Source organism: Rana temporaria, chromosome 3 (genome assembly GCF_905171775.1).
Source record: "Rana temporaria chromosome 3, aRanTem1.1, whole genome shotgun sequence".
NCBI classification, from domain to species: Eukaryota; Metazoa; Chordata; class Amphibia; order Anura; family Ranidae; genus Rana; species Rana temporaria.
The window spans coordinates 437,355,008-437,378,876 of NC_053491.1; the positions used below are offsets into that span (position 1 = coordinate 437,355,008).

General features: G+C 44.5%; 1 protein-coding gene across 1 annotated transcript in view; it reads right to left on the reverse strand.

Moving 5' to 3' along the window:
- The window catches only part of LOC120933279 (vascular cell adhesion protein 1-like), a 57,205-nt gene extending 46,130 nt beyond the window's left edge, over window positions 1-11,075 (reverse strand). Inside the window, exon 1 of the mRNA XM_040346404.1 lies at window positions 10,884-11,075. Within this exon, the coding sequence (XP_040202338.1) occupies window positions 10,884-10,944 (61 nt within the window). The 5' untranslated portion in view covers window positions 10,945-11,075. The remainder of the gene's footprint in view (window positions 1-10,883) is intronic.
- Window positions 11,076-23,869: the final 12,794 nt, after the last annotated feature.

The following is a 23,869-nucleotide window of genomic DNA, read 5'->3' on the forward strand; positions in this document are numbered from 1 at the left end:
CGCCCCCATCTCTTCCATTTGAATTCCGCGCCCTTACGCCGCAACAGATACACTACGCTGCCGTAACTTACGGCGCAAATTCATTGAGGATTCAAACCAAACAAAAGTAAGTTACAGCGGCGTAGATGTATGTGGATCTGCCCAGGTATGTTTAGCTGTGTCAGCACTGTTATCAATGCAGGTTCAATGCAACAATTATTTTCTACGTGACCTTTTTTTAACCATACATCCATGATTTGTACACCATGCAACATACACTCATGTGTTACAAACACACCGCAGTGTGTCGCAACGCACTGTTAAGAAAAAAGTTGTGTAAAGTTTTATTTTGTGACACTTAAACAGAGTTTTAAAAAGGAAAACAAGAGGAAAGAACTAGATGACCCTGAACATCCTTTAGGAGGTGGGCTCTAGCTGACTAATCCACTTCTAATGCACACTGTAATAAGCTTAGAGTATGCAGCACATAGTAAGCAATTCATTACAGAAGATGAGCCTGTAAAACTGTGCAAGACTGATGGGAAGGCAGAAGTTCAGCTTAAGGCTGCTTTCACACTGAGGCACTTTGTAGGCACTATTGCGCTAAAAATAGCACCTGCAATGCACCCGGAATGAGCCGCTCCTTTCTATCCAGTGTGAAAGCCTAAGGGCTTTCACACTGGAGCGTTGCACTGGCAGGACGCTAAAAAAAGTCCTGCCAGCCGCATCTTTGAGGCGCTGTAGGAGTAGTAAAAATACCGCTCCTATAGCGCCCCTGCCCATTGAAAACAATGGGGTAGCGCCTCCAACCCGCCTGCAAAACGCAGCAAAGATGCATTTTTGTGGACGGTTTTAACGGGTTAGAACCGCAACGCTAGCGGCCGAAAATCGCAAAACAAAGCGGTAAAACCCAGCGCTTCAGTGTGAAAGTAGCCTTAAGCTCACCACAGATGTCATCCTAAATCTACAATCTCTGTTAGATCGGCCAGTAACCATGTAGTACAAGGGCCTGCCTGATTGGATACAAATTGAACGTATAAGTTCTCAGACTTTTTCAGTAATTTCTCTTCTGGTATACATAGCTCTCAACTGTCCCTGATTTCGAGGGGCTGTCCCTGATTTGGAGCAAAGTCCCTCTGTCCCTCTTTCTCTCTCATTTTGGTCTGATCTATATACAGTAGTTGTACATAAAATGCACCTTTTAGCTTTCAAAAAGTATTTCCCAGTGCTAAACCTTTCATCCAAATTCTAAATTGCTGCATTTGTAAATTTCAAAAGCCAATATAAAGGAATAGTAGTGGTAAAAAAAAAACTTGTGGGTTTACCTAATCTTTTTTTGTATAATTCTCCTTTAACCACTTACCGCCTGTACCCATCAGTGCCACCCATAAGTACCCATCAGTGCCGCCTATGAGTGCCCATCAGTGCTGCCTATGAGTGCCCATCAGTGCTGCCTATTGGTGCCCATTGGTGCTGCCTATGAGTGCCCATCAGTGCTGCCTATGAGTGTGTCAGGTCACCTGTGGCCAGGTGACAAGTGCACCCCGTAGGGGTCAGGGATGCACCACAGGGAAGTGAACCCTATAGCCGACTACTGCTGGCAGGGAGGAAGCGTAACCCAAGATCACCCAGGGCGCGGAGTCTAAGACCCAGTCTTGTATTCACCAGAGCCTTTGATGGTAAGGATGGTCTTGGCCGCGACTGGGTCCAGGTCGCATCCCCGAGATTCCTCAAGTCACACTCCGCAGGGAGAAAGGGGAAGCAGTCAGCAGGACAAACCGTGGTGATGGGCAAGCCGAGGTCAGGGCAACAGGCAGACAAGGATAACTGTGGAACATGCAAATAGTCAGGGGCACAGGCAGACAGGGAAGTCGGGGACAAGCCAAAACGGTACACGGAAGCACTCTGCAAACAGGAACTAGCAATACACTGCAGACAGGAACTAAGCATAGGAACACTGTTGAACAGCACTGCAGACCTGTAGAGCAACGGTTAATATAGGCTTCCTGGGATGGACTAGGGTGGAGCCATACAGGAAGAGGAAGTGATAAAAAGGGGAACCAGAGCAGGATCAGCCTCTAATGAACACATGGAGATCAGGTAAGCAGACAGGCTTGTTGCATATTCATGACAGTACCCTCCCTCTTAAGGCCCCTCCCCCTCCCCAGCCTGGAGCCAGGGCTAAAGGGGAATCCCAGAAGAAACCTCTTTAACAAATGGGGCGCAAAGATCTCAGATGCAGAAATCCAAGACGCCTCCTCAGGACCAAATCCTCTCCAAAGCATAAGGTACTGAGGAATGCCTCTGCAGAGACGAGAATCCAGAACTTGAGTATCCTCGTTGACCAGAACCGAAGTAGGGACAGGAGGAGAGGATTTATTGAGGACCAAAGGCCTTTTAGGAATAAGTAAAGGCATGCGAGGGTCAACAGCAATCTGAGGAGGATCAAGCAGACCCTTAAAGATGAACTGGGGATTAAGCACAGGACCATCAGACTGGGCAGAGGTCAGAGGAACCGTAAAGTCAGGTTGGTTAGAAGGTGACAGGGCACAGGAGTCAAGCTGGATAGCAGGGAAACCAGCAGAATGCAGAGAGCCCTGAAAACAAGGTAGAAAACCCCATTTGGCCGAATGAGGCAATCTATCCAAAGGATGGATTGAGCCCCTTAGACAGGTTGCAGGAGGGCCTGAACAAGAAAAGGTAGGAGGCTCACTGGGCATGGGCTGACCTGGCATAGCTGATGCAGAGGCCAATTGAATAGCATAGTCAGGTGTAGTGATTACCCGAATAGCTTCACAAGGCGTAGTGACTGCAGAACTCGCAGACAAGTTAGCCTGGCTGTGCGTTTTAGGGACAGTCAATGGTAAACTGGAGTGAATGATCGGCTCAGGTTCACAGACGGGCTCCTCATCCAGAGTACTACATTGGCTAGAAAGTGCATCAGCCTGACTATTGCAGGACACATTCCGGATACCACTACATGTGGTAGGACGAGCAAAAGATTCTGGAATGGTGGCAACAGGAAGTTTCTCTTTTGGGGCAACCTTGGGTAGGCAAGATGTGGAACAGGAGGGACCCCAAGCCAGGATCTGTCCGGCAGTCCAGTCAATGTGAGGAGAATGGAGTCTTAACCAAGGAAGACCCAAAACGATAGGAGCTGAGGTCTTAGGTAGAACAAGGAAGGATATCCACTCCTGGTGAAGTGTGCCTACTGACATCTTAACAGGGACTGTCTGGAAGCGAATAGGACCCCCCGGGAGAACAGTGCCATCAATCGCCGAGACCACCAATGGTGTGGTGAGGGGCAAAAGGGTAAGTCTCATGGACGATGCGATTTCCCAGTCTATGAAATTGCAAGCGGCTCCGGAATCCAGATATGCCGAGACCGAATGAGAAGAAGCACCAAAATGAAAGGACACAGGAAGAAAAAGACGAGAAGGTGAAGGAGATATTTCTGGATCCAATACTCCACCTTCCAGATGTATTGAACCCGAGCGTTTCTCGGGGCGAAGAGGGCAAGTGTCACGAAAATGACTTTTGCCCCCACAGTATAGACACAGGCCTAGAGTTCTGCGCCTGGCACGTTCCTCAGGGGATAGTCTGGTCCGACCCAGCTGCATGGGTTCCTCAGTTGGCAAGGAATGCTCCACGGGTCGAAGAGAGGGGAGCTCAGGCTGACTAAGGGCCAAGGGATGTTGGCGTCGCTTTTCTAGGGTCCTTTCCTGAAAGCGAATATCGATCTGATTACACAAGGAGATCACTCCGTCCAGATCAGTGGGGATGGTTCTTCCTGCTAGTTCATCCTTCACTCTATCAGATAGGCCATGCAAAAAGGTTGCGACTAAGGCCTCATTGTTCCAACTCAGTTCAGCTGAGTGGATACGGAACTGAAGAGAATATTGTCCCACTGAACGGGATTCTTGGCGGAGACGTAAAAGGGCGCTGGCTGCTGAAGAGACACGAGCCGGTTCTTCAAAGATATTCCGAAAAAGTTTCAAGAAAACAGGCAGGCTAGAAACCACTGGATCATTCAATTCCCAAAGAGGGGCAGCCCAGGCTAAGGCTTCCCCGGAGAGGAGAGAAATAATATAGGCTATCTTGGCCCGATCAGACAAAAAGTACTGGGGCAGGAGCTCAAAATGAATAGTGCATTGGCTAAGGAATCCCCTGCAGGCTTTGGAGTCTCCAGAAAAACGGATTGGAGGTGATAACTTCAGTGAATGCGACTCTGCGACTGGTGTAACAGGTGCAGCTGCTGGTTGTACTTGGGGTTGCGGATTCGGGGTTCCCAGCGAGGTCTGTAGCTGATCAAAGCGGGAAGCCAGATCCTGAAGGAAACGCATCACCTGATCCTGATTAGCTTCATGCGTCTCGAGTCTGCGAACAATGCACTGTAATGGATCATCTGCAGGAAGCGGCACGTCGGCCGGGTTCATGGCTGTTCAAACTGTCAGGTCACCTGTGGCCAGGTGACAAGTGCACCCCGTAGGGGTCAGGGATGCACCACAGGGAAGTGAACCCTATAGCCGACTACTGCTGGCAGGGAGGAAGCGTAACCCAAGATCACCCAGGGCGCGGAGTCTAAGACCCAGTCTTGTATTCACCAGAGCCTTTGATGGTAAGGATGGTCTTGGCCGCGACTGGGTCCAGGTCGCATCCCCGAGATTCCTCAAGTCACACTCCGCAGGGAGAAAGGGGAAGCAGTCAGCAGGACAAACCGTGGTGATGGGCAAGCCGAGGTCAGGGCAACAGGCAGACAAGGATAACTGTGGAACATGCAAATAGTCAGGGGCACAGGCAGACAGGGAAGTCGGGGACAAGCCAAAACGGTACACGGAAGCACTCTGCAAACAGGAACTAGCAATACACTGCAGACAGGAACTAAGCATAGGAACACTGTTGAACAGCACTGCAGACCTGTAGAGCAACGGTTAATATAGGCTTCCTGGGATGGACTAGGGTGGAGCCATACAGGAAGAGGAAGTGATAAAAAGGGAAACCAGAGCAGGATCAGCCTCTAATGAACACATGGAGATCAGGTAAGCAGACAGGCTTGTTGCATATTCATGACAGTGTGTCCATCAGTGCTGCCTATGAGTGCCCATCAGTGCTGCCTATTGGTGCCCATCAGTGCCGACTATGAGTGCCCATCAGTGCCGAATACCAGTGCCACCTATCAGTGCCACCTATCACTGCCCATCATCAGTGCTCATCAGTGCCACCTCATGGTTGCCCATCGGTGCCGCCTTATCAGTGCCGTCAGTGAAGCCATATCAGTGCCCGTCATTGAAGAAAACTTACTTATTTACAAAAAAATTAACAGAAACCAAGAAAAACATTTTTTTCAAAATGTTCAGTCTTTTTAAATTTTTTGCACAAAAAATAAAAACCGCAGAGGTGATCAAATACCACCAAAATAAAGCTCTGTTTGTGGGAACAAAATGATAAAAAATTTGTTTGGGTCCAGTATAGCATGATCGCGCAATTGTCATTAAAATTGAGACAGTGCTGAAAGCTGAAAATTGGCTTGGGCAGGAAGGTGTATAAGTGCCTGGTATTGATGTGGTTAAGGGGGTGTGGCAGGGGGCATGTTCTATGCCAGGGATATGCAATTAGCAGACCTCCAGCTGTTGCAGAACTACAATTCCCATGAGGTATAGCAAGACTCTGACAGCCACAAGCATGACACCCAGAGGCAGAGGCATGATGGGACTTGTAGTTTTGTAACAGCTGGAGGTCCGCTAATTGCATATCCCTATTCTATGCCAACATACATTTGCTAATAGGTGTCCCTCGTTCTCATCTTAAAAAGTTGGGAGGTATGACCATTGTTTCCTTGACAGGAAGTGAGGGGAAGTCTCTTTAACAGAGTCCCACCTAGCAGTAAAAACCCAACATTCTGACCTGTCCCCACTCTATGGAAAAAAATATGTTTTACCAGAGCTACCCTTTAATTATTGCATTTGTTATTTTGAAAACCGAGTATACATAAAAAGCAAGCATCATTTCTTGCTCTTCAATAATGAACTGTCTACATTGTGCTGAAAGGGGTCCTTCCTATCTCGAAAAGCTGGTAGGAATGGGGTTAGCCTTAATTTTGGTGTAGTATTGCTATAATAGTACTAAAAGTCAGCGGAAGGACGGCAAAGGAAAGAAACAGAGATAAAACAGCAGCTCTGTGGCTAAGTGGTTAGCACTTCCACCCTGGCATCACTAGGGTTGTTAAGGGTTCTTTATCACAGCACGACCTGCCTGGAATTTACATGTTCTCCCTGTGCCTGCATGGGTTTCCTCCCACACCCCAAAGACATGTTGGTAGGTTACCTGGCTTGACCTTAGTATATGTATGAATGGGAGTTGTAAGCTCCTTAAAGGAAAGGGACTAGACATGTGCGATTCGGTTCATAACGAATGGATTTTCGTACAAATGTGTTAGTATTCGTACATTCGGATCAATTCGAACATCCGAATAGGTGAAAGAACCAAAATACAAAAGTTACGAAATTACGAATAAGCAAAATAACGAACATGCGAAAATACAAACTTACGAATGGACAAACTTCTGAAAATACGAAACAGTAAAAGAACGAAATTACATCTACAACGAATGATTTGCATTCCGTATTTTCAATCGTTTGTCTGTTCGTAATTTCGTATGTTCGTATTCCATTTGTGTGTTCGTAATTTCGTATGGTCGTATTTCATTCGTGTGTTCGTAATTTCGTGTGGTCGTATTTCATTTGTGTGTTCGTAATTTCATATGTTCGTATTTCATTCGTGTGTTCGTAATTTAGTTTCTTTGTATGTTCGTAATTTCGTATGTTCGTATGTCATTCGTGTGTTCGTAATTTCGTATGTTCGTATTTCATTCGTGTGTTCGTAATTTTCGTATGTTCGTATTTCATTCGTGTGTTCGTAATTTTGTATGTTCGTATTTCATTTGTGTGTTCGTAATTTCGTTTCTTTGTATGTTCGTAATTTCGTATGTTCGTATTTCATTCGTGTGTTCGTAATTTTGTATGTTCGTATTTCATTCGTGTGTTCGTAATTTCATATGTTCGTATTTCATTCGTGTGTTCATAATTTCGTATGTTCATATTTCATTTGTGTGTTCGTAATTTAGTTTCTTTGTATGTTCGTAATTTTGTTTGTTGGTGTTCTCAAAACATTCTTTTGAATGGACAGGGTAAGAAAGTGTATCTTAATATGTATGTTCGTAATTTCGTATGTTCGTATTTTCATTCGTATGTTCGTAAATTTGTTTCTTTGCCTGTTTGTAATTTCGTGTTCTCAAATTGTTCTTTCGAATGGGCAGTGTAGTGAGTGATGTATATTACTTTATATCTTAGCCAATCAGCTTATCTCTTTTGTGTCTGAGTCGCAATGAATTCTGAATCTTTTTAGATTCAGTTGAGGAGGAGTCAGGTCTTGTGACTGAGGGCAATGCTGTATCCTGGCCTAGGCCAACAAGGCCCAGGTCTAGGGCAGCACTTTGCAGGGGCGCAGCACGGAAATTGTCCCCGCCGGCTTGTGCTACACTGTTAGTGTAGCGCCAGCCTTACGGGGCGGACTGGGCTGGGAGGCAAATTTGTCTAGCGCCCCCATAAATTGGCCGCACTGCTTCCGGTATGTGGGCGTTCCGCAACTGTGGAGGGGGGCGCTGCTTCTAATTTTGACTGCCCTATCATCCTGGACCACAAACCTTCCTTACTGTGCTATGTGTTTTCTGCTGCACCATTGGCATGGTTATATCTTCTTAGTCCTCTCCATAAAATTATCAGAAATTTGTGCTTAGTAGAACTATAGGCAACACTTATTTTTTTCATTTTTGATAGAGTATCCCTGTCCCTCTGTAGAGATTTTCCTTCACTTCCTGCCCCATAGCCAAACAGGAAGTGAGAGGAAATCTATGCAAATTAAGGGAAGATACACCCTCTCAAAATGGCGTACAGGGGTAGAGGCTATAGCTATGTTGAAAACTAAACTAAAAAAAAAATTACGAATGACCGCAATGTATTTACGAAAGTACAGTAGGAGGCTATAGCCGCGTGTTGAAAACTAAACTAAAATACTAGATTGTGAATGACCGCGATGTATTTACGAAAGTACGAATCCATTCGAAGCACGGTAGTAGACACGAATCAACGAAAACAAAGCAATGTTACGAATCAACGAAAAAGGCAATCTCACTAAAGTAATGCCTTGTACACACGACCGGTTTTCACGACGAGAAAAGCTGCCATTTTTTATATTGGTCATGAAAACCGGTCGTGTGCTCCCTAGCAGTTTTCTCGATTAAAAAACTGCCCGCAAAAAAAAATGGAACCAGCTCCCTTTTTTCTCATCGTGTTTCCCGTCAGTCTTTTTCTCATCGCAAAAATGGTCGTGTGTATGCTTTTCCAAGGGGAAAACATCAAGTATGCAGCCCAAAAGCAGCCCAAAGGGTGGCGCCATTTGAAAGGAACTTGTCCTTTATAGTCCTGTCGTACGTGTTGTACGTCACCGCGTATTGGTCGGACGTTTTTTTGCATGAACGTGTGTATGCAAGTCATGCTGGAGAGGAATCACGTCAGGGAAATTTTTTTTTTTCCTGCCGAGAAAAATGGTCACGTGTACGAGGCATAACAATTACTAAATTACGAGTAGTGTACCTAGAAACGAAAATTATTATCTAACTAAATTACGAATTTCCAATCAAAGTAAAATAAATTAGACAGAATTACGAATCATTCAGTATCAACGAAAATAAAACTGTAACGAAAATACGAACGAGTCCGAATATGAAAACTCGCGTCTTACGAAATTATGAATCTTTTTTTTGTTGTGCACATGTCTAGAAGGGACTAATGAGAATGTACAATATATCTGTATAAATTGTATAAATTGTTGGTACTATATAAGTACCTGTAATAAATAAATACAAAATTGAAATGGGTTATTCTACCCCATGGTATATACCGTATATACTCGAGTATAAGCCAAGTTTATCAGCACATTTTTTGTGCTGAAAATGCCCCCCTCGGCTTATACTTGAGTCACCTTCTAGCACCTGATCTTCTGGACTTTGGGGACCCGTTACTGGCCAGCCATAGGTCCCCTGGACCCCAAACTTGTAGCCCCACTCTTCCTCTATAAGTATGCAATGTTTTTTGTCTGGGGGACCTACGGCTGGGGAGCACCAATTTTTCAAAGCCGGGCACTCCTTCCATAGACTCCCATGTTAAACGGTAATTTCTCTGTTGAATTTGGGTACCCGGTACCGGACGGTCATAGGTCCCCTAAACTCAAAACTTGGCACATCCTCTACAAGTGTACAAAGTTTGTTGTCTGGGGGACCTACGGCTGGAGAGCACCGATTTTTCAAAGCCGGGAACCCCTTCCATAGACTCCTATGTTAAACGTCAGTCTAGTCATGGGCACAGTGAGGCGTGAGCACAGTGAGGCATGGGCACAGTGAGGCATGGGCACAGTGAGGCATGCACATGGACACAGTGAGGCATGGACACAGTGAGGCATGGACACAGTGAGGCAAAGTGAGGCACAGTGAGGCATGCAGATGGACACCCTAGGCTTATACGTTTTCCCATTTTTTTGTGGTAAAATTAGGTGCCTTGGCTTATATTCGGGAACCCCTTCCATAGACTCCCATGTTAAACATCTAGTCATGGACACAGTGAGGCATGGGTACAGTGAGGCATGCACATGGACACAGTGAGGCATGGACACAGTGAGGCATGGGCACAGTGAGGCATGGGCACAGTGAGGCATGGACACAGTGAGGCATGGACACAGTGAGGCATGCACATGGAGACACAGTGAGGCACAGTGAGGCATGCAGATGGACACCCTATACTCGAGTCAATACGTTTTCCCAGTTTTTTTGTGGTAAAATTAGGTGCCTCGGCTTATATTCGGGAACCCCTTCCATAGACTCCCATGTTAAACGTCTGTCTAGTCATGGACACAGTGAGGCATGGGCACAGTGAGGAATGGGTACAGTGAGGCATGCACATGGACACAGTGAGGCATGGGTACAGTGAGGCATGGACACAGAGAGGCATGCACATGGACACAGTGAGGCAAAGTGAGGCACAGAGAGGCATGCAGATGGACACCCTAGGCTTATACTCGAGTCAATACGTTTTCCCATTTTTTTTGTGGTAAAATTAGGTGCCTTGGCTTATATTCGGGAACCCCTTCCATAGACTCCCATGTTAAACGTCTGTCTAGTCATGGACACAGTGAGGCATGGGCACAGTGAGGGATGGGTACAGTGAGGCATGGGCACAGTGAGGCATGGGCACAGTGAGGCATGGGCACAGTGAGGCATGGGCACAGTGAGGGATGGGTACAGTGAGGCATGGGCACAGTGAGGCATGGGCACAGTGAGGCATGGGCACAGTGAGGCATGGACACAGTGAGGCAAAGTGAGGCACAGAGAGGCATGCAGATGGACACCCTAGGCTTATACGTTTTCCCATTTTTTTGTGGTAAAATGAGGTGCCTCGGCTTATATTCGTGTCGGCTTATACTCGAGTATATACGGTAAGCCTCTAGTCTATTCTTCTTCTTCAGACCTCCGGCTGTAACATCTGAACTTCAACATCCATCTGCCTATCGTAGACAACAAGCATCTGTCACCTTAATTTCTCCTTTATTTTACAGACAATAAAACACGACACAAGGCAGGCATTGCCAGCAATTCCGGAGGTTTGGTCTCTGGAGTCCCGGATAGATGAGACCCACCAGCCTCCACCCATAAATGAAGACTCCTTGTTGGCACTACAAACTCTTTCTAAACACAGCTTTCAATACATCCCACTCTGGAAATGCCATCACCTATTAAACCCAGCCACAGCATAAGCTAAAGCATTGAAATAAGTTTCTGGTAACCATCAGCTCACCTGTATGAATGATGCCACAGATGAAGACTAGTAGGCAGAGGTGGGTTCTTGGCAGCTCCATAATGATATGTGCAGCAAGGCGGCTCAGCAGAACAGACAGGGACTCTATGGGTGATGGCTATCAGCTTTTTACTGTATAAGGCTTTGCTTCCGCTATATTACACACAGACATCTGCTGAGGAATTTCCTGTGTTCAAATGGCTCCTTTGGTCTGCTGATGTAATTAGAGAGCCTGGGAATAGGGGGGGCGCTTTCACTTTCAAAAACAGGACCCCCGCTACTTCTGCTTGCATTAGAACATCTGGGACCTATTTATGGAACTCTGTAACTTGGCTATACTGCCTTTCCTTCCCTACATCATCCAGACTATGGCACTTCACTTGGCTTTATTCTGTAAGACAAGGAATGGAATCCTGATCCCAAGTTCCCAACTGTTCCCAACTGTCCCTCCTTTTATCACCACATCCCTCTGTTCTTCTTTCCTGCTAAGTTGTCCCTCTTTTTGGTCTGATGTATAGACCTCTATAATACCAACACATCCTATTCATCTATAGAGATGTGCATGATGGAAAACATTTTTCCCTTTGGATTCATTCGTTAACCCCTTATACACCTTCCTGCCCAGGCCAATTTTCAGCTTTCAGCGCTGTCGCAATTTGAATGACAATTGCGCGGTCATACTACACTGTACCCAAACAAATTTTTTATCATTTTGTTTCCACAAATAGAGCTTTTGGTGGTATTTGATCACCTCTGCGGTTTTTATTTTTTGTGCAAAAAAATAAAAAAGGACAGTAAATTTTGTAAAACAAAAAAAAGGTTTTCTTTGTTTCTGTTATTTTTTTTGTAAATAAGTATGTTTTTTACTTCCATCAAGGGCACTGATATGGCTGCACTGACAGGCACTTATAAGGCGGCACCGATGAGGTGGCATCAATGAGGTGGGCACTGATGATGGATACTGATAGGTGGCACTAAGTGGCACTGATAGGCGGCACTGATGGGCACCAATAGGCGGCACTGATGGGCACCAATAGGCGGCACTGATGGGCACCAATAGGCAGCACTGATGGGTACTTATGGTGGCACTGATGGGTACTTATGGTGGCACTGATAGGTGGGCACAGATGGGCACTGATAGGTGGCATTGATGGACACTGAAGGATGGCATTAATGACACTGATGGGTGGAATTGCTGGGAATCACAGAATTAAGGTGTTTCAAAATGGTGCCAATCAGTGCCCATTTGTGGGCACTGATTGGCACATATTTGGCATAAATTTGCATATGTGGATGGCCATGGGGGATGTACCTGGCCATCCACATGCTTGGGGCATTCCCTGGTGGTCCTGGCGGCTTCCCTGGTGGTCCAGTGTGGGCATCCGTGGGGGGGGGGGGGCTGCGCTGATAAACAATCAGCGCAAAACCCCCCATGTCAGGAGAGCCGCTGATCGGCTCTCCTCTACTCACGGCTGTCAGACGTGAGTGAGGAAGAGCCAATCAAGGGCTCTTCCTGTTTACATCGTGATCATCATCGTGACGGCTGATCATGTGGTAAAGAGCCTCCGCCGGAGGCTTTTTATCGAGATCGGAGATGTAGGGTGTCAGACTGACACACCGCAACACCAATCACCGCAATGCACGCCCCCACGGGCATGTGCCGGCATTTTATCCTGCTGGACGTCATATAATTTCTATATTTAAATTTATAAAAATGTATGGTACCCATTTCATAAACCCATTCGGTCTCCTTTTTAGACACTTCTATCAATTTGTCCATCCCTCCATCCTATCTATCCCATAGAACAGGGATATGCAATTAGCAGACCTCCAGCTGTTGCAGAACTACAAGTCCCATGAGGCATAGCAAGACTGACAGCCACAAGCATGACTCTCAGAGGCAGAGGCATGATGGGACAGCTGGAGGTCCGCTAATTGCATATCCCTGTCATAGAAGGTTAACACACTGGGCTACTTATTATGTTATAACTGAAAATGTCTGGAGACACTATGTTGGTTAAAATCCTTTTTTTATATATTACAATAAGACAATCCAAGGAATGTAATCCTGATTCAAAGCTGCCAACTGTCCCTTATTCCTCGTGGCCCGCCAGGCTGGGGGTGCGTGTTGTGAATCCGAGCTCCAGGACCACGTTGGCCTGGGTCTGTGGCTTTGTCTGTTGGGCCCAGTTGTCTGACTCGGGCCTGTACCGCAGAGGTGATCCTGTGCTGTCCGTCCTGTAGGAGGAGGCCACTTGATGAAGGCGGGGAGGGGAAGACCTATCCTGGTAGGGGCCATGCAAGAGGTTGGTACCTTAGGAGAAGGCCTGGAAGCTTCACCAAAGGATGCACCGTACACTGAGAGGCCTGACAGTGTCGCCTGTTGAATTAAAAGGTTCTAGTGAGAAAAAGATAAAGAGATCCGGGTGCTGAATCCTGTGGCAGAGGATTCTGGACCAAAATATCTCACCAAGAAAGGAAGGTCTGTGGCAGAGACTGTACTTTATTCCGTGCGCCATTCCGGCTGCTAGACCAGTGAGGCCTAGTACACACGACCGAACATGTCTGCTGAAACTGGTCCGCGGACCAGTTTCCGCAGACATGTCCGACCGTGTGTAGGGCCTAGCAGACCGGATTCCTGGCGGAACGGACAGGTTTCCAGCGGACAAAAGTTTCTTAGCATGCTAAGAAACATGTCCGCTGGAAAGCTGTCCGTCGGACATGTCCAATGGTCAGTACGACTCATCGGACATGCCCGCTGGCCTGAAGTCCCGTGCATGCGTCGAAGTGATTCGACGAATGCGTGGAAGCATTGAACTTCCGGGTTCGCGCACGTCGCTGCGTCATCGTCACCGCGTTTTCTGTCCGCGGGGGAATTTGGTCTGATGGTGTGTACACACATCAGACCAAATTCTGCCAGCAGACATGTCCGATGAAAACGGTCCGCAGACCGTTTTCATCGGACATGTCGGGTCGTGTGTACGAGGCCTGAGGCCCAGTACACACGTCCGAGGAACTCGACGTGCCAAACACATCGAGTTCCTCGTCGAGTTCAGTGTTGAAGCCGCCGAGGATCTCGGCAGGCCGACTTTCCTCATTGAACAACGAGGAAATAGAGAACATGTTCTCTTTTCGGCCCGACGCTTCATCGCTGAAAAGTGTACACACGACCGAGTTTCTCGGCAGAATCCAGCTCTGATCGAGTTTCTAGCTGAATTCTGCCGAGAAACTCGGTCGTGTGTACGGGGCCTGAGAGGGACCTATCCGGGTGAGCAATACCCATTCTGGCTAGAGTGACGACGAGAACTGTTTGCTGGAAACAGGAGCGTTTCCTTACTTTACACCTAAACCTACCTACCCTTCCACCCCTTACTCCTCTTTTCTATTAAAGTTATCCAAAATAAAAGAGAAAGCGGTACGTTGTGTGTGGACATTGAAATTCGTTGGACTCTCCTTTCACCCTGGACAGCGAGAATAGAGGTAACGTGCCATCCAAAATCTAAACCAGCAGCTCCTACGTGGGTAGTGCTACATAGAAAAATGGTAATGCAAAATAAAAAGAAAATTAATCCGAATCAATTTGGATCAATTGTTATGTCGTTACGTTATTTCAGATGTGTCAAACATTAAAAAAAAGCCCAAACTATCGCATCATATCATCCAAATGAAAAAGATGAAAATCAATTAATTGGTTGTTTTGTCAGAATTTATTTCGGATTTGTTGGAACCACCTTTTACCAACCCAAACACAATAAGTAAGACTCATCATCGTATTTCATTTTTATATCTTACTGTATTTATTGCAATATGTTTCCTTTTCATTTGCAGTGTTCTTTTTATAATAATGAAAAATGGTAATGCAATATAAAAATGAAATGGATTCAAATCAATTTGGACCATTCGTTATGTCAGTACATCATTTCAGATGTGTCAAGCATTAACAAAAAGCCCAAACTATCGTATCATATCATCCAAATAAAACAAATGAATATCAATGAATTTGTTGTTTCATCATAATTTATTTTGGATTCATTGAAATTCCCTACTACTGTGATTTGGAGATTCGGTTATATCCGAATAACGAAAATTTCATCCAAATTTCAAATCGTAACTAAACAAAACGCACCTGTCTATTTAACTATCAAAACTGTTTTACAGATGTGAACCTTTATCCCACTTCTATGTTATTACATGTGTTATTTTGAAAAGTTAGTATAGAGGAAACATTACGTTTTTTTTGGGGTACACTCATGGCACAAATGTTTATTTGTATTTATCAAAGCCCAGTGTAAACAGATGTTTATTGTAGCAATCTGTGAAATCTTGTATCTGAATGACTGTTATGATTGACAGCTGATTTATACCTTAGTATTAGACTATATGGTAGATGGGCATCCCCTGGCAAAAAAAGGACTGGCATCCACCTGACTCCAGGCAAAACTGATAACGGATCATTTGTATTTAAACGTCATTGAGCAGTCACATACGTTGGTATCAGCGTTGAGTCGCAGTAAGGTAACTGGCCTGTTTAACCCCTTCAATACAGGGCTTTTATATCCACCTCCGTACTGGGCCTATTCTGGCACTTCTCTCCTACATGTACAAATCATCATTCTTTTGCTAGAAAATTACTCAGAACCCCCAAACGTTATATATGTTTTTTTTTAGCAGACACCCTAGGGAATAAAATGGCGGTCATTGCAACTTTTTATCTTGCACGGTATTTGCGCAATAATTTTTCAAACGCCTTTTTTTGAAAACTTTGTTACTTAAAAATCTCCATAGGCGACGCTTTGAAATATTTTACAGGTTACCAGTTTAGAGTTACAGAGGAGGTCTAGTGCGAGAATAGTTGCACACGCTCTAACGCACGCGGCGATACCTCACATATGTGGTTTGAACGTCGTTTACATACGCGGGCGGGACTTTTGAGCGCGAGCTACCGGGGACAGGGGTGTTTTAAAAAAAATAATTAATATTTATTTTTTATTTTACTTATTTTATGTTTTTCTTACACTTTTAATCACTTTTATTCCTATTACATGGAATGTAAACATCCCTTGTAATAGGAATAGTGTGTGACAGGTCCTCTTTATGGAGAGATGCAGGGTCAATAAGACCCCACATCTCTCCTCCAGGCCCGGAAAGCATGAAATTGTGAAAGAAAATTCACCGATCTCATGTTTACTAGTCGCAATTAGCGGCTTTGTTTACTTCTGGGTACCCGGGCGTGACGTCATCACATCGCGCCCGGGCCTCTGGTCATCTCTATGCTTCCCATCCGTTGCTGGACGATTCTTTCTCCGGACCCCCGATGGCACAGGAGAGCCCGAAGAAGCACCAGATGGCGCCGCCTATAAGAACGATAAAGTGGTGGAACCACTGATATGATCATTCTTATGGTGTGCAGAATCGCCGCCGGCAAACAATGATATCTGAATGATGCCTCTAGCTGCAGGGATCATTCAGATATCACCGCACAAAGCCCAGGAAGTCATATGACGTCCACCCGGGATGGGAGATCCCCTCTGTGGACGTCATATGACTATGTGCGGTACAGAAGTGGTTAAACACACCTCTGCCCTTCTTTGCAAAACAAGTCTGTGCGGTGACCCTTGTAATGAGGGGCGGGGCTGTTACTCAGCTCTGCCAACACAGAGCACTGCAACGTGAAGGTAAGAGGCAGCATTTTCATTGATATAAAAAATTGACTTTATTTTCTGTTATTTTGAATTGTTATTTCATAGCAAAAATAAGTTACACATCATAACAAGCGGGGGTACAAAGAGATAAAAAGGTGTGAGCCAACAATTGCAGTTTATTGTATTTAATTTTTCAGCTCATAAATTGCTCGGTGCTGAAGTAAAGGCAACATAAACTTTGCCAAATTTACCAAATCACAAAATAATGCAAACTGGTCCACCATCTGTAGAAACTCATATCAGAATAAAATGATATATATATATATTTATTTATTTATAGATAGATAGATTTTAGTTTTTTTTAATTAATTAATTACATTTTCTTCAGATCAGCTAATAACCTTAAATGGAATTTTAAAATGAAGCAAACTGAAGGCTAGAACATAAAATAATCTGGTGTTTGTTCCAATTTATAATAGCATGTTTGTTCTCTGGTTTTGTTCAGCGGCAGAATGTTTCAATTCTTCTTTTTCAAGTTGGCCCTAAATCCAACATTTACAGCCGTTTAGGATGGTTTTATTAAACTTTAAAACCCAAAAGTAAAAACTCCAATTCCAGCCAACGATTGTTGTTGGTCAGCAAGCGTAAAATTTATAACCTCTGGCAAGTTTTGTTCTTTGAACTTTTACAAGGATTAACTCTAAAAGGTTTTAAAAGCTGTCACCACTTGTAAATTAAAACACAAATTGTATTAATTTAATATCTAAAAAATCTTAACTCACACTTAAAGCATAACTAAAGGCAAAACTTTTGTTGGTTTATTTTGGATAAAGTGGGGAAGAATTAGAACCCAGTGAGGTTTTTTTCTTTTTCACTTTAGAGGATTTCAGATTACAAAGATAATATGACAGTTTGAATGACAGCAATGAGTTTAGAAACTTGGGACCCAGTGTCGGAGATAACGGTTATGAACTTCAAACAGCTATGCAATGATGCTTCAATACTAAGTATCATTAGTAGAAGGGTGGGGGAAGGAGAGGGTGGAGGGAAATACCTGGGAACTTAGCAGAGTGACAGTGAAGTTGAAGGCTGCAAGAAGAACAGCAAATATAAGGTTTACTTTCATGGTGTAAAGATATTACATCAGGTAATCTAAGTTAATATTCTTAGGCCTCGTACACACGACCGAACATGTCTGCTGAAACTGGTCCGCAGACCAGTTTCAGCGGACATGTTCGGTCGTCTGTACGTCCGACCGGACAATTTTCCGGCGGATCGGACAGGTTTCCAGCGGACAAATGTTTCTTAGCATGCTAAGAAACATGTCTGCTGGAAGCCTGTCCGTCGGACATGTTCAGTCGTCTGTACGACTTACCGGACATGTCCGCTCGGCCAAAAGCCCTCGCATGCGTCGAAGTGATTCGACGCATGCGTGGAAGCATTGACCTTCCAGGGTCGCGCACGTTGCTGCGTCATCGTCGCGGCGACGGCGCGGCCACGTCACTACATATTCTGTGCGCAGGGATTTTGGTTTGATGGTGTGTACAACCATCAGACCAAAATCCGGCAGCGGACATGTCCGATGAAAACGGTCCGGCGGGGTGATAATGTGCATGGAGTAATCAGGGCCGTCTTAATAGCATCTTGGGCCCCTGGGCAAAGTAATGCTCTGGGGCCCCTACAATGATGACAGTGCAGGTAAACAGACATCAAGTAGGTAGGAGGCAGACTGCCACCCCTGTGCATCTATCACTCTCAGTGCTATCATGGAGCCACCAATGTTGGGGCAGGTTGGGCTCTAAGATCAGCTGCTTTGGGCAAAGTGCAGGGGCCCCCCATGCAGCTGGGGCCCCTGGGCAGTGCCCAGGTGTGCCCTCTCATTAAGACAGCACTGGAAGTAAATGGTCCAAGGGGCCAAGAGCTCTTGCATTTTAGATACTGTAAGGTGTGCTTTTGATGAATACATAGTTCCCAACTGAAAGTGCTGATGTAGCGTGGCATGTAGAAGCTGACTTAAAGGAAGAAGGTTGCTGTTCCAGTTACGTGCTATTAAAAGCCATGCATCAATGAAGAGATGCACAATAATGGAGTGGTATGGAAGGGGCCACGACTTAAAGCAGAGGCCCACCCCATTTTTATTTTTAAAAGCCAGCAGCTACAAATACTGCAGCTGCTGACTTTTAATAAATGGACACTTGCCTGTCCAGCGTGCCCGTGATGTCAGCAGTTGAGGCCAAGCAATCGCTTGTCCCTCGGCTGCCCCGCCGCCATCCTCGGTGAGGAATTCAGAAAGTGAAGCATTGAGGCTTCACTGCCGGTTCCCTACTGCGCATGCGTGAGCGGCGCGGCCCGTCCTCACTGGTTCCCGCTGTCTCCTGGGACCAGTGTGTTTCCCAGAAGACAAGGGGGAGGAGGGGCTTGACTCCCGCAGGAGTCTATTCCCAGAAGTGGGTGCAAATACCTGTATTACACAGGTATCTGCACCCCCTGAAAGGTGCCAAATGTGACACCGGAGGGGGGGAGTGTTCCGAAAAGCGGAGGTTCTCTTTTTGTGTGGACCTCTGCTTTAAGGTCTAGCCTTAGTAAGGCTTGTTTGGGGGTGAGCGTGTTGGAATTTTCCAATAAGGGATTGCACTGTGTTCCAAAAAGGGAGAAGTAAAGTGAAAGACCACCAGATGTGAATGGTTGATCCTAGGTCGCCACACCCTTTCCAACAGGTGGCTGAGTGTGAGGGAGATATGCATGCTAGTTTTGCTGGTGTCAGGTACCAATGGTGTAGGAGTTTCTGTGCAGTTTTCCAATGAGTAAGGCACCTGGAAAATTTAAGTGGGGCTTTTGTAGCATAGTGCCAAGTCTTGATATTTGTTGAGAAGTTGAGGATTTGTTCCCATTTGGCCATTGAGGGTAGTTTGGTGTGATTCTGAGCAAAATTCAGCGTTTTGTAGATGTATGAAATCCCTTTATCAGGGTATGAGTTTTTTTTTTCCAAAAAGCCTAGGATGTTAGCAGATAGGGTATTGTCTGAACATGTAATTGCTTGCAAAGCATGGCAGAATTTGTAGAAGTCTTGGTTGGGGATCTGGAAATGACAGTGTAGGCTTTGAAATGTGCGCAGGACGCCCTTATCATATAAGTCCTCAATTGTTGAGGGGAGTGATGAGTAACAGGGGGGAGAAGGAAGGAACTTCCGAGTTTGCAAAGTTAGGCATGTTGGCTGCCAGATTTCCAGACTTTGTGGCGTTTACTGTGTTGAGAAAGGAATGGGATGGGTTGTATTTTAGCCAGATTGTGGCAAGGTCTGGTGGGGTGTTCTAGGGAAGTCTCTTAGATTTGGACCCATGAGGGGCGCTCCGATAGTGACCACCAGTGTTTAGCTTGGCTTAGAAGGGTGGCTTTCTAGTGTTGCCTAATGTCTGATACACCCAATCCGGCTTTGGATGTTGCTGTGCAGATAGTGGAATGCTTTATTCTGGGATGTTTGTCATCCCATATGAAGGTGTTGATGACTCTTTGTAGCGTAGATAATTGAGTATGGGCACAGGGATTGTGCAGAGAAAATATAACACATGAGGCATTAGGAAAATTTTTGTCAGCGCAATTTTCCTAGTCCAGGAAGCTCTGGTTGAGCGTAAAGAGGAGCTGAGTTTTTGTAGTTTGCTGAGTAAGCCCAGTCAGGTTCTTATTGCTGCAGATATATTCGCCAGCACACCGAGGATCATTTAGAAAAACATCCAAAAATTGAATGCATAGAAACGATCACAAAAAAAGCAACGTTTCGAAGTCACACAGGACCTCTTCGTCAGGCAAGTATCACTTGCCTGACGAAGAGGTCCTGTGCGACTTCGAAACGTTGCTTTTTTTGTGATCGTTTCTATGCATTCAATTTTTGGACGTTTTTCTAAATGATCCTCGGTGATGTGCTGGCGAATATATCTGCATGATTGCCTTTCCAGTTCCCAGCTGGTAATCGCTTCAGCACCCTCCTTTCTTATTGGTCGTTCTCAAAGAAGGTGTGCAATTGGAATATTTTTGAGGTTCTTATTGCTGTCTGTGCCCCCATTAGGTAGATTCACCCTCTTTATCTGTCCTGTTTACTGTTATCACTGAAAGTAGTAACTGAAGAAAACCCAAAATTTGGGCTTGTCATCAGAACAGAAATATAGGGCAAAACTACATGTAGTTCTGGTGACAACCAGGCATTATCTCACTTAGGGTCAATTTCCTCTCATTTCCTCTTTTGGATATAGGACAGGAAGTGAAGGGAAATCTGCCCAATGAGACATGATGGAAAAAAAATACTAACAGGGGTTGTTACCCTCCCTTAAAGCGGTTGTCAACGGAGGAAAAAAAAACCCTGCAAGACAAAAGGCATAATGTGCTAGTACTAGCACATTATGAAATACTCACCTTAGAATGAAGCCCTCTCAGTGGTGCCTGGTCACCACTGAGAGTGCTGAAATCTTTTCCCGTCCTTTATTCTGGGGCCCTGGGCTCCGGCGCTGTGAGTGGCCAGAGCCGCAATGACGTCCCTCCTGCACAAGTTCTAGAACAGTAAGCTGGACCTTCAGAACGCATGCAGCGCTGATGTCAGTGGCTGCATGCTGGGTAAATATCTCCTAAACCATGCAGGTTAAGGAGATATTCATTTTTCCTACAGGTAAGCCTTATTATAAGCTTACCTGTAGGTAAAAATTAAAAAGTGGGGTTTACAACTTAATCTATGCAAAAAAAAGTTTTGCATTTAACTAACATGAAACATACTGTATACATGTACAGATGCATCACGCTGTAATGAATAAATAAACTTGAAAATTCAAATTAATTTACAAAAACAGATGCTAAATATTAAAATAAGTGCCATTAAATGTGCTATAAAAATTTGCCTATAAGTCTAAATAACAACTTAAACAAATTTCTTCACTTCAGGTGTGCCACCCAACAACGTGCCCACTACACTTGCTGATGAGCGCTCACCTTTTATGTTGGACCTTCAAGTTATGAATAGTCTGGGGTGCGGAGACCCCAGGACAAGCTCTATTGAATTATTCAGCCTGATTCCACCATATAATCAACCAAAAAAAAATCACAGATAAGATATCCATAGTGCTCTCCATTTAATTAAATACACGCAGATTCGCTTATCAGGACAAGCTCTATTGAATTATTCAGCCTGATTCCACCATATAATCAACCAAAAAAAAATCACAGATAAGATATCCATAGTGCTCTCCATTTAATTAAATACACGCAGATTCGCTTATCAGTAAATTCATATGAGAGCAAGGACACCTCTCACAGTTTACCACTCACTGATAATGCTGCTCGGGAAACAGTTTCTGTAGACCAGTGTCTTCTACTGTATGTTCTTTCCCCTCACTCCACTGTGTGCAACCAACAGGTCTTGGTGCCCGCCCTACGCGTTACGTCATCAACCTCTTGTCCCTGAATGTGCACAAAAATGTTTCAATTTGTAATGTATGCACTAACATTTATTTTAGTGGCTAGAATAAATGAATATTCTAACCAAATTAGTTTATGTGGATATTTCCTCAAAAACACGCATAATTACGTGCCAAAATGATAATTTTTGGCTGTAACTTGTGTGCACTAATAACAACTTTGGTGTATTGTCAACAAAAATATTGAAAACATTTGCGCAACTATTATGTCTGAAAAATGGTCTTTTAATTCTTTAGATAATTTTTTTTTCAGAAAAATATGGTCTGAGGGTTGTTTTTTTCCAAACATTTTGAGTCTGTTATGTGTATTTGATCAGTGGATACAGGAAATGGAAAAATGGTTCGTCCAACCAAGGTGGTGGAAAGGCAATCCACAGAAGAGAAGGGGTTAAAGGAAATGAGTAATAACAAATAAAACACCCCTTTCATGGATTAAAAAAAAAAAAAAAAACACCCGAAGACCCAGTTCATCAGTACAAGTAATCTAATAGAATATTCTTGTTTCATTCTTTCCTGAACCTCAAGAGTTACATTTGAAAAATTCCTCCTTACCTCTCTCAAGGTCTTCCTCAGCATTGCCTGAATTTATTAGAGATTCATATCAGTACTGGACTGTGGGATTCCGCGACCTTCCCACACTCCATTTCCAGAAATGCTGTTGCTAATTTGCTGATTCACTTTTGTGGTTACAGAGAATACCTTGTAACCGCCACGCAACACTGGGGCCAACCATGTGTTTTTAATAGTGCAAATCTTCACATATGGAACCGATAATAAATAATAAAACAGCTGTTGGGCCAACAGCTTCGAAAGAGAATAGGAAGGAATCTGTAATAAAAATTGAAAAAATTTGTGTTTTAGGTTTTCTAGATGGTTTGATTTCAGGCCGGTGCACTGCAATAAAATGAAGCATGTCTGCATTGTATCCCAGCATGCTACAGCACAACGCTAGGCTGCCTTGTGGTGTGAATGAGGCACATAGGAAACAATTGTTTCCTGTGTGTCCCTGCAGTGACATACATTTTACCATTTTAAAATGTCTGCCACCTCATATAGTGTGAATTTGCCTTAAGTTTATAGATCACAAAGCCTGTAGTGTATCGAGCTGCTATTTCAAGATTCCCTTCAGAACATATTGATCGCCTTAGAAAGAGACAACCTATGGAGACCGACCGTTAGTGATGATGATGATAATGAAAAAAGAAAACAAACACAAAATATAAAAATCCCCCACCTCTGTAAGCCTGACTCACAAAATGAACGCCAGTTTATTTAAAAGGGGGATATTGGTTTAAAGGAATTACAAGTGGATTTGGATGGGGGGTTATTATTGCTAAAGATGCATCATACCGTACTGCAGATATTTCAGAAATCCCCTATGGCAGGGTAGACGTATGGCTAATTCAGGACGCTCTCTACTTTACAGATAGAGAAAGGAGCTCTGTGTTAGTGGGCGTCCTGACTCTCCTGTAGTCCAAGGGAGGGGGCGAGCACGACACTCCACACCAGGGAGAAAGCCTTGCATTACTGTGTGGAGTTACAGGCAGAAGAACAGGAAGTGAGGATTTCTCAGAAGAAATAAGGACACTTAAAAGCAAAATGGACGGATGAGGTAAGTGAAGGAGGACTGCACCAAGGTAAAGAAAGCTATTTAGGAAAATAAATTGTACCTTTACAACCCCTTTAAGTATACAATATTTTCTCACTAGGTGCAGTTAGAATAGAAGAGAGTAGACACACACCTGATTGATGATCTTGTTGAACGCTTCCTGTAACTTCCCATGGACTATGGCCAGCTTCTTGTAATCACGATTTGCTTCATAAATAGGAATGATAACTTTATAGACTTCATTCACTGCCTCAAACAGCCCACCCTGCAGGAAAA